Source organism: Aedes aegypti, chromosome 2 (assembly GCF_002204515.2).
Source record: "Aedes aegypti strain LVP_AGWG chromosome 2, AaegL5.0 Primary Assembly, whole genome shotgun sequence".
Lineage (NCBI taxonomy): Eukaryota > Metazoa > Arthropoda > Insecta > Diptera > Culicidae > Aedes > Aedes aegypti.
Genome location: NC_035108.1, coordinates 92096932 through 92116512, shown reverse-complemented (window position 1 = coordinate 92116512; position 19581 = coordinate 92096932). Strand labels below are relative to the sequence as shown.

Below are 19581 nucleotides of genomic sequence, written 5' to 3'. Positions count from 1 at the left end.
ACTGAAATATATAGATCTACGGGCATCTCCCTCCATTCCTTCAGCTCGATGAAACATATTTATTTCCTTCAACATTCATTGTTCGCCATCGAAATTCAGCTCAAACATATAAACACAATTCCTTTTGACTGAAAAATCATGACATTTGCTCACAGTGCAGCGAAAACAACACAATCAAAGGAGTCGTTGTTTACGCCGAGCATCGCGCACACATTGTTGCTCACAAGTTTTTTGTTTCTCAGTATGACGGGTTGAACTTTGTTTACATTCTCAATTATACGCGGTCGTTGAGGAAATTTCATAAAATTTCGTGAATTATAGAACTTTTACGGCGTGTGATTCGAATAAAATCCTTCAGTGAAGAAGTACGAAGGTTTTCCATAGTGAAAATAAGTGCCCGGCGAAGTAAGTCACACAGGGGGGCGGGAAGAAACTTGTATCATAAAGTGGTGTATTGATGTCGATCGCTAAGCATTTCTTTCAAATGGTGTTCGTCCATGCGATTTCGGTGAAAAAGTGCAAAGTGGATAATTTAACTGAAGTTAGTTATCGAAATACAGTAGTGCATTTTTGGTGTACAAGTGTACGAACCATGACAGCTTTCACAAAATTACACTTGAAAAATGAATGTATGTTGCGGGTAAGTTGGAATATCCGCCGTAGTGGAACATTTTTAGTTTGATACGACGAATAATAGCGCTTACGACGAATTAGAACAAAACCCTAAGAGTGAAAAAAATCGAATTGTGCCAAAAACGAACCTTGCAAAATCGAAGGGCGAGTGTACTACATTTCATTTGCCTAATCAGCTTAAAACTTTAACGTGAAAAATATTATCATGCCCTAGCACAAGCAAACCATCACTATTTAATCCAAAAGCAGTAAACAACTTTACTTAAAGTTAACCATAATTTAGAGATTTTCAAATTTAAAAATAGCGGTATACAGTATTGTTACCGTACCTTATTTCCATTTTTATTGGAAACTTTTTGATTTTTTAATGTTTTTTCATTGGAAATCTTTGGTTGTTTAGTGCTCATTATATTTTTTCCTTGGAATGAAATTATTTTTCGAGTGTTTTATTTGAAGCTTAGTTTCTATTTTATTTCACATTTTGTATAAGAGTATCGTATATTATATAATTGGAGGTTTAAAAATTTCCTATGCTTTTTTATCGATTTACCGGTAAAATGGATTTATGCGTATGTCTTATTATTTTATTGGCATATTTTTGTTGATAAAAGGCATGTGATGTTCCGGCCCCGGTATTTGGTTCCGGAAATTTTTATAAAATATAAATTCTACATAAATGAAAACTTACAGAAGTCATCACAAAATGTATAAAATCCAACTATTTCTACCTTTATTTCATCAATACCTATCTATATAGTTCATCTCAGGACCAACGGCTTTGCTTTCCTTGCGTCACTAAAACTTTTACGTCATATATGGTATTCCAGAAAGTATGGGTACGACTTTGATAACGAGAATCACAATATTTTTTCAATCAAATAAATATTTGTATATTTTTGAATTTCTCCTTAGGGCATTTTAAATGCTTCCTATGAACATTTTGAATAAATAAACTTTTACATTAAAATCTTTGATTTAAGAAAATCATTTCTGATCTAGCCAGCACAGACCCTATTTTTATCAAAATCCTTCGATGTGGTGAGTTCATATACCTTATATCTTAGATGTTCCACAAGAATTTTCGTTTAAAATTTTATTTGGCTTTGTTAGAAAACATATGACAAAATGGTCAAGTTGTTCTCTCCACATAACTTCACGTCAGACATTTTCAATGTGAAGAAAATTATTTCATTTCAAATTTACTTATGTCTAATATCTATACTTTTGGATAGGCAACACGAATTTTAGGTTTATACATGTTTTATTGGATATACATGGACTTGGTTTTGACCCTTTCAAAAATCGTCCACAGCAGAAAGCGGATTTTTAGTTTCTATTCATAATTTTCAATAAAATTAACGATAGTCTGATCATTTATCGTATTGGCAATGATAAACAAATTTTTGTTTGTACGTACTTTTTGACCTAGCACAAATTTCGTACAACAAAGTCGTTAAAAAAATAGTACGATTTGTGCAAATCTGATAAGAAGAGCTTGCAAAAATGCAACACCATCAGCAAACGGGTAGCGAAAGAAATCGTTAAAAATTTAAAATCTAGGGTAGGTGTACCAGTTATGGCCATAGTGGTTCCCTATTTCGCCATACGTGATAACTTGAACTCTCAACATTTTTAAAAGTTTTTTTTGTGTTTTAGCAGTAAGATATAGGATATATCTTGATGTTAAAACATTCAAAAAGATTAAAAATGTGAAAGTTATCCAAATTTTGCATATGGCCAAATAGGGAACCACTATGGCCATAACTGGTACACTTTCCCTACTCTTGATAAGTAAAATAATAAAATGTGTGAAAATCAGATTTTTATCTGCATTAGTCTCGAAATGGCAGTCTATGCTAAAGTCGTGCCCATACTTTCTAGGACACCCTACATGTGACTATCTTGGGGGAGAGATTCGGTCCCAGGTCCTCGGCGTGAGAGGCGTGTGTTCTAACCACTACACCAAGCCCACCCCGCAATGCCACAAAAGTTTAATCCAATGGACGCAGTGGCTTGACCATCCCAACAAAAAAAAAGCCCACCCCGCAAAATCCAACTGTTTCGTAAAGGTTAAACAGTGGGAAGCTACATTTGAGTATTCTGAATCATTGTGCTGGAACTCAGTTATCCTTTCCCATCAGTCAGAGATATTATAGAATCCTCACAGAATTCCCATCAGTATCCTATCAGGATTTATATTTGGTTCCTAGCAGGATTCACATCAGATTTCTCGCAGGATTCTCTTCTGAATTCTCTCAGGATCCTTCTCAGAGTGCCTTCAGGATATTCATCACTAGCACTCTCATCAGAATCCATTTAAAGTTCTCATCACAATCCTTCCATGATTTTATCAGCATCGATGCCAGATTCTCATTAGAATCATTCCTAGAATCTTATCAGAATCGTTAAAGGATTTTCATCAAAATCAATAAGATTCTTAACAAAACTCTTCCATATTTCTCTTAATAATACTTCCAAGGTTCTTATTAGAATTCTTCCAGGATTCTCATAAACTTCTTCTAAGATTTTCATCACAATCCTTTCAAGATTCGTCACTAAATGTTTCCAGGATTTCAAGCAGCATCCTTCCAGGAAGCTCAACAGAGTGTAGCGGTACCCAAAAAAGTCTTTGCATTATTCTCATCAGAATCCTATCCAAAATTCACCCTAAATTTTCATCAGAATTCTACTTGGATTTTTATACCTGCACACTCTAATTATTTTACGGTAATCCATGAGTTTCGCCGTAATCTCAACAGCTGAAATGTTCGGTGAAATAAATTAATGGGGTACGGTAAACTTTTACAGTTTTCGGTAAAATTTCACCGGAATCCGTTGAATTTCGACGAAATTACGGTGTTTTATTTGACCGCACTGTTCAGCTGTTGAGATTACGGTGAAATTCATGGATTATGGTAAAATAATTTAAGTGTGTGTATTTTCAAAATAATCCTTCCAATATTCTCATTTTAGGAATCTCTAGGATTCTCATTAATAACATTACAGAGATCTCATTTGAAATTAGGTTTCGCAAAGAGATTTTTCTAGGACTCTCATCAGAATAATTCCAGGGTTGTCATCAGAATTTCCTTCCATAGGAATACCTTGGTAAAATAGTGAAATTTTCCCAAAAATCACTGATGAAACAGGAGCAGTGTTGCCACAAGTACCTGGAAAGGTACAGATTTTTTTATAGTTTTCGGTACAGATTCTGTACAGTACAGATTACAGATTTTCACCGAAAAGTACAGATTGGTACAGATTTTTGGAATTGGCGATTTATGTAAGACAAAATCCAAAAGATGCTTGAAATTAGAACTAATGCTTATGTTATGCACTTTTCGAAGTCCTATCACAAAACATCACATTGAAAATTATCTAAAACTTATTCAAATAATATCAATCTAGATTTTCCACTTTAAGAACGATTAATTTTCGGAATAACAAAATGACGTACCGAAACACAGTTGCTGTGCCAGTAGTGCACACTCGTTTTATGGAGTTTGAGGGTTATGTTCAAACAGATTTTCAAAGTTTCAATGGATTGAGAACTTCACAACGAATGAGGAACCTGAGTCCGTGAAACGATCTGGCAGAGGCTGTACCCCTGCAAGTACCTCTAAACTCATTGTATGAGTTGAGTTCATGCAGGCTAACGCAATGCGAAAAAAATGGTACTGTGCTTCCGCCGCGGATTGAAAAAAAAAGGTTATCATATTCCAAGACCGACAAGATGTTGGTACGGTAAAGCCTAATCAGATCTTCCGGGTGGGCTCCGGTTATAGTTCGCATGAAAATGATTCTTTTTTTTTTGCCATTTCTGTGTCAGACAAACAATCAATGTGCTTTCCCCAAAAGCATTTGGAGTCACACCAGACCCCACGATATTTAGAAGTCATGTTATGAGTGATTGTCTTACTCATAAGCGTAAGAGAAAACTTGACAGGTTTGTGTTTCTTGAAAAGACAACCATCTCAGTTTTCTCGGAGAGAATTTGATAATCAGATGAAAGGTCCAAGTAGCCAAATTGTCCAGAGTATCCCTTAAGGGTCCTTGCAGTTCTTCTGCCACTGCGAAAACCAAACTGCGTATCTGACAGCATTCCTTTCGATTCAACTCATCTATTCAGTCAGAAGAGAATCATCTTTGCTAGCAACTTGCGAAGACACGTCAACATCGCTACCCGAGGAGGAACAAATAACTCCCCAATAACTTATGCATACCATTTTTTGGTATCATACCAAAATTAGGTATTGTTCAGTTGTCAATACCTCAATTTGGTATTATAATGGTATTGAAAAAAATCTTTAAAACAATTAAAAATACTTCATTGAGGTATTAAACAGCTATTGAGGTCTGCTGGAGGTATTGAACTACAATTGAAAAATTTCATTTTTATATGAAAATCCATGAAGTATTATTGAGGTATTACAATACCTGATCTAGTAAATTTCGAACACCTTCCCCGGCAGAAGAAAATAACAACTGAATGCCAAATTGAGGTATTTCATACCAGATAATTTTCAATACTTACAACCTGAATCAGGTATGAATGAGCCCTGCATAAGAGGTAAAATACCTCAAATAATACCTTATGCATATTCTACAAATACCAAGCTGATAACTAGATCAGGTATTGTAATACCTAAATAATACTTGATGGATTTTCATATAAAAGTGAAATTTTTCAGTACCTCCAGCAGTCCTCAATAGCTATCGAATACCAAAATGAAGTATTTTGAATTGTTTTAAACATTTTTTAAACACCATTATAATACTAAAATGAGGTATTGATAACTGAACAATACCTAATTATGGTATGATACCAAAATATGGTATGCATAAGTTATTGCAAGTTAATCTTTCCTACCCGGGTTTTCTTGGCAAAACCGATAATCATTGGCGTAGCTAGGATTTTTTCCTGGAGGGGGCCTAGGGGGGGCCTAGCAAATTTCTGGTTTACCACAAATTTCTTAGTTTTCATAAATTTGCGTTGATCTTATCTGTTCGTGATTTTGTCTCATTTCGCTGCATATCAGTGATACTTGAAAAATTCTATTTCCCCTACATAAAATATTCATTTTTGTCTAATTCAGTAAAATAAATCCCTCGACAATTCTTCCAAAGAACTCACGAGGAATATTCCTTTGTAATTCTTGCACGAGCTTTCAAGGAATCGGGGATCTCTTCATGAATTATTTCCGTACTTTTCCAGTGCATTCTCCAAAAACGCCTTTACCAATTTTCATTGAGTAAATTATAATGGTATTGAAAAAAATCTTTAAAACAATTAAAAATACTTCATTGAGGTATTAAACAGCTATTGAGGTCTGCTGGAGGTATTGAACTACAATTGAAAAATTTCATTTTTATATGAAAATCCATGAAGTATTATTGAGATATTACAATACCTGATCTAGTAAATTTCGAACACCTTCCCCGGCAGAAGAAAATAACAACTGAATGCCAAATTGAGGTATTTCATACCAGATAATTTTCAATACTTACAACCTGAATCAGGTATGAATGAGCCCTGCATAAGAGGTAAAATACCTCAAATAATACCTTATGCATATTCTACAAATACCAAGCTGATAACTAGATCAGGTATTGTAATACCTAAATAATACTTGATGGATTTTCATATAAAAGTGAAATTTTTCAGTACCTCCAGCAGTCCTCAATAGCTATCGAATACCAAAATGAAGTATTTTGAATTGTTTTAAACATTTTTTAAACACCATTATAATACTAAAATGAGGTATTGATAACTGAACAATACCTAATTATGGTATGATACCAAAATATGGTATGCATAAGTTATTGCAAGTTAATCTTTCCTACCCGGGTTTTCTTGGCAAAACCGATAATCATTGGCGTAGCTAGGATTTTTTCCTGGAGGGGGCCTAGGGGGGGCCTAGCAAATTTCTGGTTTACCACAAATTTCTTAGTTTTCATAAATTTGCGTTGATCTTATCTGTTCGTGATTTTGTCTCATTTCGCTGCATATCAGTGATACTTGAAAAATTCTATTTCCCCTACATAAAATATTCATTTTTGTCTAATTCAGTAAAATAAATCCCTCGACAATTCTTCCAAAGAACTCACGAGGAATATTCCTTTGTAATTCTTGCACGAGCTTTCAAGGAATCGGGGATCTCTTCATGAATTATTTCCGTACTTTTCCAGTGCATTCTCCAAAAACGCCTTTACCAATTTTCATTGAGTTCCTGCTGGGATTCTCACGAAAATTAATTTCCGGGATTAGTTGTTATTGTTTGACAGTTTTTTTCCTGAAATTTGTTTAGGCTTTCTTATATTACCATGAAATAGTTCGAAGAATCAGTTTAAAATTGCTCAAAAGAATCTCTTGAAGAATTGCGAATTTTGAACATTTCTTCATGAAGGTAAGCTACGTACTTATTACACATATATTTTAACTATTAGTTGAAAATATCATGCATTAATCAACAAAATAATTTGTTAATGATTTTCTGGAATTACTGAAGATTTCTTCAAAAAATAGTACAAGAAATACCACCAAAATTTTCTTCGAGATCATCAAGAATAGATTCTTTTCACAAATTCTTCAGAGAGTGCGCAAACAGTTTTTCCAACTTTGACATTGAGATTCTTCCTGAGGTTTCTCTTAAGATTCCTTCAACTAATCTATCACAATATCTCTCAGAAATTCTTTAAGGATTGCTTGCAAAAATTATCCGGGACTTCCTGCAACAAAAGAAACATTTTTCCAGAATCCTCCTTATATTCCACAAGATTTTCATAAATAATTAAACATGATTCAATTGAGAAAATGTTCTCTGTTATTTCCCAGAGAAGTTTTCCACAAATTTATCTGAATTTCATTCACAGAAAGTTTTCTAAGTGATTCTTTAGATTGATTCAGATCTTAAACAGATTTTACATTGATCCTCAACTTCTTTTAAAATGTTCTCTCATATATATATTTGAAAATTTCTTCAAAACCGCCTACCTATTTTTTTTTTAATTTAGCCATTTCAATTTTTTTGGCGAATATTTTCTCTTCCGTGAAAATATTCGAAAATTACCTGAGATTTTTTTCCAAGAATTCTTCGGAGAATTATATTATTGTCTGGGATGTCGTCCTAGGATCATTTCAGAAAATTCATCAGAGGATTAGGTGGGGTTTTTAAATTTTTCAACAGATTTAAAAAGGATTTTACAATTGATTTTCTCAAAATAATATTCGCCTGAAATTCCAGCAGATATTTTTCAGGTTCTGAAAATTACTCCATATTTTTTCCGAATGTTAATTTAAAGATTCTTCTATAACTAATAACTAGAAATCTATCCACTCACCATATTTGGCTAAAAAACTACTCAAGAATTTTTTTTAAAATGGTTTCTTCACAAATAATTTTTATTTTTTTTATTGTTCAAGCTAAAAATAATTTCAAAATTAATTAATTAATTTTTTGGACGAAATTCCTGATGATGTACCTCACAGAAAAAAGCTTCGGTGGTTTCTTGTCAGATTCACTACAGAAATTGTTGTTCTTTTTCAAAGTCCTTCAAAATGGACAATGATTTATGTTAAAACGGATGGAACCTTTACTGAAGGTTTTTGTATCTAACATCTTAGAAAATAATTAATCTAATAACTTATTTTCTTCATACCTGCAGAAATTTTAAACTAACATTTTGGTGGAGTATTTTTATTTATTGTGGTAGATCTGTAGAAGTTTAAAGTGAAAATATTGGCGGTTTTCATCAAGAACATTGCCAAAGATGTTTTTTGGTAAACTCGTAATGTAAAATTTAGAGAAAATTTATTTATCCAGAGTCTTTTTTAGAGGATAATAGAAATTTCTGTAATGATTAAAATAAAAAAAAACAAATTCCTCAAGGAGCTCCAACAGAATATTTTTAGAAATTTTTCTTGAAATTAAACAGTTTTTACTAACATTTTTGGGAAAACTATATGAAGAAATTTGACTGAATCAATTATTTTTGGAAAAACTGCTTAGGCAAAGTTTGAACTTTTGAATAGTTAAGTATTTTTTTTAGTTAAATCCGGGAACATATATCGGGGTCAACTTGAACTTTCACAATATTATTTGACTAATTTCCAAGAAATTTGTAGCATAAGGTATAAAGCCACTCTTCGATATTACTTAACGAGTTTTATTAAACTTAAAATTTTGAGATTGTAACATTTTTCCATGGTAAGACGTTGTTTAGAGTTTAGACAATAAATAAATTCTGAAAAATAATTCAAAGAAATGAAGTGAAAACAAAGAAAGAACGTATTGCTGGAAGAAAAAACCATGGCTGATTTTTTTGACTTTTCTTAGAATCTTTATCCAGGTTGATATTCCTTAAAAAGATGTGTTATTAATTGGGCATTGTTTTTCGCCAATAATTCCAACTATCACATGTCTAAGAAGTTCCTTTAGTAATTGTGCCTATTTACTTATTTGCCGACAGCTCTTAATTTTAACTTTAATTTTTGTCGGATATTATACGAGTTGAAATTTGTTTGGATTTCTTTAAAGAAATCTGATCAGGGAAATCATTATCACCGGACACCTCGATCAAGACACCCTCCAAGAACATATTAAATCATAATACAGTTAATATGCTGCTCTTTACTAAAACATTTGAAATAGTATTGTTTGCACTATTCAGAGGATACGAATTTAAGGAACCGAATTTCTAGGATACTGACGATACTGTTTCACAGTATTTTTTTTGCAGCGGAGATGTCGATCGACAGCCGGCCGATTAAACTTTCGATGGTCGCACGATTCACCGAAGTCATAATCGCTACACTGATGTGTACGAGAAGCGAGGTTCTCCTTCTATTGGTGAACAAAATGAAAGAACGTAATTACTGAAGAATACTTGTCACTTGATTCAAAAGATTTTTCTTTGCTTTGAGTCATGTAAATTATTTTTTTTATTTTTATATTTATTGTCCTCCAAAATTCTAGGGGGGGGCCTGGGTGACTCTGGGGGGGGGGATGTCCCCCTGTTCCTACGCCAATGCCGGTAATCCACCGAGGAGTGCTCATTCGATCCTTATTATCCGACAACGCATTACACATTCTACTCCAGATGGACTAAAACGTTCGTTGAGTTCTCGCGTAATAATCCTTCCACGAAATAGTGGCAATAATCGCTTTTCTTCGCCTTGACTAAGGTTTTAAACATACATTCGAAGGAATAATAGCGTTCATAGTTGTGAATTGTAGCGCGTTCCCGAAAAAATAAATAAACGGATTTCTCGCGACAGAGTTTCGTACACTGTTCATCCCACCACGGATTGTGGTGTCACGAATAACCTCCCCTTGCTCCAGTAATCAAGTTAAAATGGCATTAACAGAATGAAGCGCGTATTGGGAGGTAGCACTGCACTTGAGTAGAATGTGCACTGATTTGTTCGAAGTTATTTTCATATTTGAACTGGTGTGGTAACAATTTTGTTTTGTACTTTGAACGTTGTGCCCAGTTTTGCTTGTGCTTATTGTTGTAGATTTGTTTCCTACTCATAAGTAATTATCATTCTACAAGTTAACATCCGTAGTCGAGGATGCTGTTGAATTTTAAACTAACGCCAGTTCATTTTGAGATACTGATACATATGCTGTATCTGAAGTATTCTTGAGCAGATTTGAAGATTTCAAAATCCAAAGCTCAATGAGCATATTTGCATTTTGCGTCAAAACATCGTAAAACGGAATAGCAATGCTCGGTTTATGGTTGAAGTTGAACATTACTTAGTTATACAATTGCTAGTCATGCATTAACCAAAGCCTTCCTGAGTAGTGTGGTCATATCCGCGGCTATAAAGCAAAACCATGTCGAAGATACCTGGGCTCTATTACCGATTAAATCCGCGCCTTTTAAAATGGAGATTTCCTTTGCTTCCTCGGATGTATCATCGTGTCTGCATAAGAGGTAACTTTGTCAAAAAAAGAAGAGTTCATTGAACACGTAATTGAGAAGCGGGTTGAATTCCAGTGGAGATGTGATGTCAAGCAAAATTTTACTTTAAGGACAACCCAGTCAACATTTTGGTTGATATAACTTTTGTTATACATCATTCTATATGAATCAATTCAATTGTATAGAATGCATGAAAAGGCTATATACCTACCAAAGTGGAGGCTATATGCGTACTTGGCACGACTTTTTCAGACTTTCTGCGATCAGATATACGATGCCACAAAATTTGGATGAAATAAAAACAAAGTTTCCAGTGAGTCTCGAACGCGGCACCTCTGGATTAGGAATCAGACTCTTTACCACTGTACCACCAAGAGTTTTATATCAGCCAAGTGATTTTTTGCCAATATTAATACATGCTTCATGTACAGCGACACTTGCTATGGTGTTCTTTGAGGCCCATCGTCAGCAGATACCAAGTTTGGGTGGCAATTTTAGCTAAGTTATTGCGATTTCATACGACGCTTTCAGGATTGATATATGATCTGTCAGTTTATACAACTTAACACGATTCTATGTTGCACTATTTACTACATGTTTTGTTGTCAACACAAATTGTCGTTTATGAATCGTATTGGGGATTTATATACTACTTGTGTTGACATTGATAGCGCCTAATTTGGCATCTTGTGCGATTCTGATTTCTGACGTTCGAATATGTGATTTTGGATGCACATTCTTTTACGATACGTGGTTCACTGAGAAGGATGTTAGAGTTCAATGATGGTTACCATAATGATCGTCTTACTTTCTCCTTACAGATCCAAAGTTCCATGCTCTTGTCGTCCAGAAAATGCTAATCGATACTGGCATTATCTTCGTGTTTTTCTTCTTCCTGGAATAACGAATTTTATTGTGGCAGAATCCACTTCTAAGCACTTGAATTTGACAAATGATTTGATTTGTTTTTGAGAAAATAGATGCAAAATAATCCTTGCAGAAAGTGAACTGTAGTCTGATTTCTTGAGTTGTATATTTGCTTGTTTTGTTGTTCATAGAAAATCCTCGTAACATTGTTAACTTTCATCATTCTTTTTCTTGATCTTACGTCCTGCTTTTGAGCTTAGTGTTCAATAAGCAGCACTTCCACAGTTATTAACTGAGAGCTTTCTTTGTAAAAGTTGCCATTTTCGCATTCGTATATCGTGTGGCAATGATACTCTATGCCTAGGGAAGTCAAGGAAATTTCCATTACGGAAACATCTGAACCGACCGGGAAACGAACCCAGACACCTTCAGCATGTCTTTGCTTTGTAGCCGCGTACTCTAACCACTCGTCGAAGGAAGGCCCCTACATTATGAATTCTTCGACTAAAAGTTGTCTATATCCTTACGGTCAGTATCATACCATCTTCCCTTCCAGTCGGTACTCACCTGCATGTGTGTAAACGAGTGCGTGCCTCCGGTCAGGTGGGCAGCCAGGCTGAGATTGATGTTGTTATACTCCACATCGGAACCCATCTCCAAATCGTGCGGACTGGTATCGGAATCGTCGTCAGCTAAAACAAAAACATAGCCTTAGTTAGTATATAACGATCAGACAGTAGTACTGTTCAAACAGAGATTTTTCAATCGAAATCCCTATATCGTACACGAAAATTCAAACGAATCGTTTATCATCTTTCCCAGCTTATTAGTCGTAGATGCTCTGCTATCCAGCCGTCGTCGTCAGTCAGTGTGCCTTTCTCCCGGCAAAAACGGGCACAATTTACCCAGATCAAATTGTGCTTGAGCTTTTTACAATCGACCGATCCACCCTCCGGTCCCTATGGTGGAGGAGGTTTGTTTCGCGATAAAATTCTTTCTTTCTGGCACACAGATCGCCTCCTCGCACAGTGGCGTGTGTTTACGCAAAAGTCGGACAAAATCTCAAAAATTGTAAAAAATAGCTGAAAATGTAATCAGTTTCTAGTTTTGGTACGCTGCTGATTCCATTTTTGTTGTGTATTTCAGTCATTGGGTTAAGTTTAACGATTTAATCCTGTTTTTTTTTATGGAAATTTTAGTCTCTTCTATGAAGTAAAGTCGGAAATTTCATAACGCCAATAATGGCCATTTTGGACACACACCCACCCCCGCGTAACGCTTTTATATTAATATTTTATAAATTCTATATGAGCCGTTACATCTCGGGGACACCCACCCACCCCCTTCAGCGTTATTAAATTTGTGAATGGGCCCTATTCATACAATAATGCTGAGATTCATTTCATACACTTAGTTTTATTAGCTATATATGCTTTATCTTATAATACACTCGTGTTTCTGATAATATTTTGTATTAGTTTTTCATCAAAACTATCCAAAAACATGATTTTTTTCTGAAAAAAACTTATTTTGTTGCATCATATACAAATTGAAAAATTATGAAGATTACGATGAAATTCATCGTAGTCTCAACAGCTGAGCGTTCGGTGAAAAATCACTTCCTCAACTTAAGTATTTAAACCACATGAAAATATTCCGAGTATTAAACGTTGATATCAATTTCCAGGTTTTGTCCGACTTTCCGCCACTGTGCCCCTCGCCTTGCTCGTCAACTTGGAGTACAAACATCACCGATCACCGACCGTCCAGAAGTGGCAACATTTTATATATGGCTTTCCCCCGAGCTGTCGGGCTGATAAGGATTTTGCACTTCTCTCTAGGCAGGGACTGGGTTTAGTATCCGTCGCGGTAGCAATTGCACACTATTTGCATCCTATCCTTCTAAAGTCGGAGTTCGGTCGAAGCGCGCCACCATCAACCAACGATAACAAACTGTGACTGGCGTCGTGATCTTCAGAAGCTGCGTGATCACTGCGTTGCGACGTGGGGAACGATATGGAGAGTAACTGTGATGTCTCCAGTTCTACACTGATAAAATGCTGAGAGTGAGCGCAACTTCTGGAGAGTTGAGCCAGGGCTCTATCCACTGGGTTGAGAGTTGATCAACTATCAAAGCGTGATCTTCAATATTGACCAAATAGTTGTTTACAAACTCAGTTCAATATCTTCCGAGGTCCTGGTCGATGGCCACACAGGATACCGTTTGAACGCAACATTATTTCCGTGTGACAAACATTACTGCAAATGAACGGTGATGTTCAAGATCAACATCGATTATGTCGGAGGAATATCAAGTGAAACATGTGAGCCCGCTCGCATACAAATATTCACCAAGCAGCTTCTTCTGTGGGTAAGAGATCTACACCTAGCCGAGTAAGAAGTGCCATACTCCATGTCACGTGTGTGGCGAAGCCAACTAAAGCAACATGTAGCCATGATTGCCTGCTTAAAGGCGCATTCATGCATACTACAACAAGCTCTAAGCACCATGTGATGTAGCAAGTCAACGCAACATGATGCAGACAAACAGACTTCACACTCTCCATCGACCAGCTTTTTAACCTTTACAGTACTGGGTTTGAAAGTTTGAAAAATTCTGTAGCTTTGCAATCGTTCGATAGTGTGGGGTGTGTATGTTCAATACCTTTACCTTTACTGGCTGACAGCTGAGACGGTAATGCATGCGTATGCTATGATTGCAATATTAGTATGTGCGTGATGTGGCCGTCAGATCTCCGGTGAAGTAAGTCGTATTCTGGGTGATTCTTCCACATTGTTATAAGATGGCTGACAGTCTCCCAATTCGGGATTGTTGAGTTTTTACATTTGGCGATCCTGCCAGGAGCTTTTAATTGTCATTGCTTATCGATTAGTTAAGGTGGGAAGAATCACTCGGAATAGTAGTTCAATTAAAAGAGCGGCAAATTGTGCAGCAAGCAATATTGTGATTGAGTGTGTTAGGTGCAGTGTGCAACAAAAACGACCGATGAAGAAGTGTATCAGAAGACCTGTGGTGCGTAATGAAAACCACCCTGGTAAAGTAAACGGAAGCGTAATGAAAACCTTTCAAACAAAAAAATGGTATGTAATGAAAGCCACCTGATAAAATTGGGTGCGTAATGAAAACCAGTCGGGAAAAAAATAGGGTGCGTAATGAAAACCACCTGGAAAAAAGGGGTGCGTAATGAAAACCACCCGGGGAAAAAGTATGGTGAGTAATGCAAACCACATGATGAACATAGGGTGTGTAATGAGAAGCACCCGGGAAAATAGGGTGTGTTATGACAACCACTCGAGAAAATAGGGTTTATAAAGAAAACGACCTAAAAAATTAGGTATGTAATGAAAACCACTCGAAAAATATATAATTTGTAATGAAAATCACTTGGGAAAAATAGGGTTTGGTAATGAAAACAACCCGGAGAAAAAATATGATGTGTAATGAAAACCACCTGGGGAAAATAGGGCGTGTGATAAAAACCACCCGGGAAAAAGCTGGTGTTTAATGAAAACCACCTGATAAAAATAAGATGTACAGTATTGGACAAAACATTTGCAACTTTTTCGATTTTCCATACAAAATGACCAACTTTGGTAAGCTAGATCTCAATTATTTATTGACCGATTCGAATGAAATTTTCACAGAACATCAGATATAACTTGAATTTTAACATATATTTTTGAATAATTTTTCCAATCACGATGTTATAAGTAATAACGGTTTAACTAAAGTGTAATTTTTGATGAAAAATTCAAAACTATTTATCTCGAAATCTGATAGCCCTGCACAAAAACTGTCTTCAGCAAACTTGTTCAACTCGTTAAATTCTACAACTTTGCTGAGGATATCATGAAGCTATTTCTTCAATATGATTAGTTATGTCATTTATAAAAAATCGTCAAAAAATTCACTTTAGTCAAACCGTTACTGCTTTTGAACTTGTAATTAGAAAAATCACTCAAAAATATAGGTTGAAATTCAAGTTATGTCTGATGTTCTGCCAAAATTTCATTCAAATCGGTCCATAAATAACTGATATATAGCTTACCAAAGTTGGTCATTTTGTATGGAAAATCGAAAAAGTTGCAAATGTTTTGTCCAATACTGTATATTGGAAACCCTCTGGAAAAATTTGGTGTGTAATGAAAACTACTCGAAAATGATAGGGTGTGGAATGTAAGACAACCTGGGAAAGAAATATGATGTGTAATGGAAACTACTCGGGATAATAGGGTTTATAATGAAAACCCATCTGAGAATATTTGGGTGTGTTGTAATGAAAACCCACCTGAAGAAAATAATGCAAAATATGATTTAATCACTAGAAAAAAAGTGGTGTGTCAGGACAACACCTAGAGACAGGTAATTAAAATTGGCTGAGGAAAGTCTGTAATATTATTTGATGCGTAATGGAAATTATGTAGATAGAGGGAAATGGTATGTCGGGACAACAGGAGAGGTTGAAATCTGTGGTGTGTAAGGAAACCCACCCAGAAATTTATGTTTTGTTTATATAGAGTGTTATTGAAATTCACTCTCAGAAACTGGATATGTGAATCAGCAATAAGAAACACGGATCTTTGGGGCTGGCCTGGTGTTGTGGTTAGAGTACATACATCTCATACGAAAACTCTGAGATTTAATCTCAACCCCGGTATAGTCACTTATGACGTGAAGGTTACAGTTATATAATAAAGAGTCAATCACTCAAACCCTTACAATTTTTTTCTAGTCTCAAGGCGATAATAATAGTAATGAAATCTAATAACGCATACTAGATCAATACCTCATCGTTCACCTAACTTTCTGATATAAATATTGGCGTCAAAAAGTCACTGACCTTTTGCTAAGTAGATATTCTACAACAATACTTTTGCATCTCCGTAATGTTCTATACTACCTTAAGAACAGCATTCTAATATCACAAATTAACTGTCGGAATGATGTTAGAGGATAATAAGTATTGAGAATTAAAATTTTATATAAAACTATCTCTTTTCATTTTATCGTTCCAGAGAGCGAGTAGTGGCGCTTAAGCCTAGGCTATGATAAGAGCCAGAACACTAGGAGGAAATTCCGGTGTTCCAACCCCTGGACCATCGGATAACTATGGAGTGCAAACAACCATTCTTAGCAATACCACTCCAAACGGTCATAACCCGGTCGAATCACTCACTTATGGTGAATCCTAGACCATCACTCACTCACCCACCCACCCAGCTACATCGTTGATATCTATGAGGGCGTCGGTGAGTCGCTGGCCTCTTGCTAAGTAGATATCATATCATCATTATCCTTTCCTATCCCAGTAACGGAGAAGATGGGCGTGGCCGGCAAAGGAAGTTCTCATGTCTTCTCAGCTCTGAACTCTGATTGGATGGCTATTCATCCCAAAATAGCAATCTACGAATTACTCCATTACTACGCAACGCAACGCAACTATAGAGCTCAGAGTTAACAGCAGTTCGGAGATGAACCAGCCAAAAGCCTGAAAATCTCCTTAAGAATATATAATAATGGGGACTATGTACGCCTTGCTCGATGCGTGGAAATTTCTTGCAAGAAAATGTCAAGAAAATCATTTTTATTTAATCACAGCACGCAGTTGAGAAAATATAGCGCTTCACACGTTACTCGCTTTGCAAAATTTCTTGAACAATGCTGTCAGAGAAACTTACTTTTCATGAGCGAAACAGCATACTTAGCATACTTTAAATTAAAGTTTTCAGTCAAATACCGCGAATATCGATGCATTGCTTGAGTGCAGATAATTTTAATTCCAATCCAGATAAAACAATTCCAATGCCAAAACAAAAATTGAAGAGATTTTGAAGATCTTTTCTTCAGGAGATAATGTGCTTAATGAAGAAAGAAAGAAGAACCTGTCAAAAATATAAAAACTTTACAACACGGACGGACGGACCTGGTGTAGTGGTTAGAACACACGCCTCTCACGCCGAAGACCTGGGATCGAATCCCATCCCCGAGATAGTCACTAAAACATTCAGTGACGACTTCCTTCGGAAGGGAAGTAAAGCCGTTGGTCCCGAGATGAACAAGCCCAGGGCTAAAAATCTCGTTAATAAAGACAGAAAAAAAAGAAAAAGGATATCGTGAAAGGCGTAAAACATATCAGAACATCATCATATCATTAATTGCATTGAAATATCAAAATTGGTAACACTAGAACGGCGCCCGTGATTTTTTTTTTTCGGAGAAGAAGGAGAATGTAGGGTGTGTATGTTTCATACCTTTCCCCTTAGGGTTCATTCAAATATTACGTAACGCTAAATTTGCCAATTTTAGACCCCCTCCCTCTCCCACGTAACAGCTTTTGTATGGAAAATTTGAAATTTTTGTATGGACCGTAACACTATGTAAGACCCCCTCCCTCTCCCTATTGCGTTACGTAATATTTGAACGATCCCTTACATGCGTATGTTTAATAACTATACCCTTACTGGCTGACAGCTGAGACGGTAATGCATGCGTATGCTATGATCGTAATATTAGTGTGTGCGTGATGTGGCCGTCAGTCATCCAATCGCCTCAAGTCCGTCAGTGTTAGATCTCCGGTGAAGTAAGTCGTATTCCGGGTGATTCTTCCACAGTGTTATAAGATGGCTGACAGTCTCCCAATTTGGGATTGTTGAGTATTTACAGATAGATTTTGATGAAATTCTCAGGGAAAATTACAAATGAGTTATAATTTTATTCATGCATTTTTAATTTTGAATTTGGTGATGATTTTCGATTTACATTTAAATGTGTAAGGGTACCTAGGGTATTTCAAAATGAAAATGTTGGGAAATTCAAGGAACATTATCAACAATTTTATAAAATTCATGTTAAATTGATCTGCTAGGCAAAATGGATCTACTCTTTTAGTTTGGAAAATATTGCATACAAATACGACAAACGGCGAATTTGCAAAGAAAGCTCTAAGGTCATTAATTCGAAAGAGCTTGTAAAACACAATTGAGAAGAAGGTTCTATTCCGGGTGGGTCGTAAGGCCAAACTGAAAAGAAAACATATGAGAAGTTTTGTGTTCAATTATGTGCGAAAAACCCTGTTATTCAAGGCTTCCCAAGAGAACTGCACAAGAGGTCACAAATGTGGACATTTGAAGCCCTACCGGAGCCTGTCACCGAATGTCAAAAAATGATCGGAACCACTTTATAATTCATGACATATTATTTATGAATCTATGACAAAAGATCGAAAGGATAGAAGGTCTAAAAATAAAAGGTTGAAAGGACAAAAGGTCGAAGAACAAAAATTAATGGATGAAAGGTCAAAAACCTTTTTCCAAAGAAGGAAAAAAATCCCACCAAGAAAATCGTTTTCGATATTTTGTCCTTTTGACCATTTGTCTTTCAACCTTTTGGCTTTTCGACGTTTTGTCTTTCGACTTTTGTCTATAAACCGGCATCATTCACTTCTGGGTAGAATTTCTGGGTCCATGATATTTTGAAAATTGGGGCCTTCCTTAGTCGAGTGGTTAGAGTCCGCGGCTATAAAGCAAAGCCATGCTGAAGGTGGCTGGGTTCGATTCCTGGTCGGTCCAAGATCTTTTCGCAATGGGAATTTCCTTGACTTCCCTGGGCATAGAGTATCAAAATTCCTCAGGAAATTGCATACATATAGGCGTTTTCCGCGTTAAAATATGCAGACATCCAACCAGATTTATAAATGAAGAAATCATAAAATATAATAGGGTGCCGGTACCAATGGTTGTTATGTACCAGTAGATTGGACTATGGAATAAAACGTACATTTTTGGATAAAAACGACATGCGCTATTTTTGGTAAATAGATCGACTCTAGCTTAGTCGATTTGCCAAATTTCAGCTTTTCATCAAAAAGTCATATAAATAATAAAGTTTACGTAAAAAATTGGCTCCCTTGCACCAATAGTTGCCGTCGTGTTCCAGTAGTGGATCAACGGTTGGAAGCAGTTTTTAAAATGGATGTATAAAAATGAAGAAAAGTCCCAGAAATGATGTTTATGGTTCATTCGAAAGATATTAGTTGATGTTCCGAGGGAAAAATGTCAAACCTATGTAAAAATTTACCATTTTGTTTAAAATTCCTTGTTTCATTCCCGAACGTCTACTATTGGAGCACT

The 19581-nt window shown here is 35.8% G+C and overlaps 1 protein-coding gene across 1 annotated transcript in view; it reads right to left on the bottom strand.

Annotated features, from left to right (window-relative positions):
• LOC5578974 (protein GDAP2 homolog) overlaps positions 1-19581 on the bottom strand; it is a gene marked incomplete in the record, with an annotated part of 352509 nt that overhangs the window by 124005 nt on the left and 208923 nt on the right. The window contains 1 exon segment of the mRNA XM_021841532.1: positions 11998-12122. Coding sequence (XP_021697224.1) covers positions 11998-12122 — 125 coding nt within the window.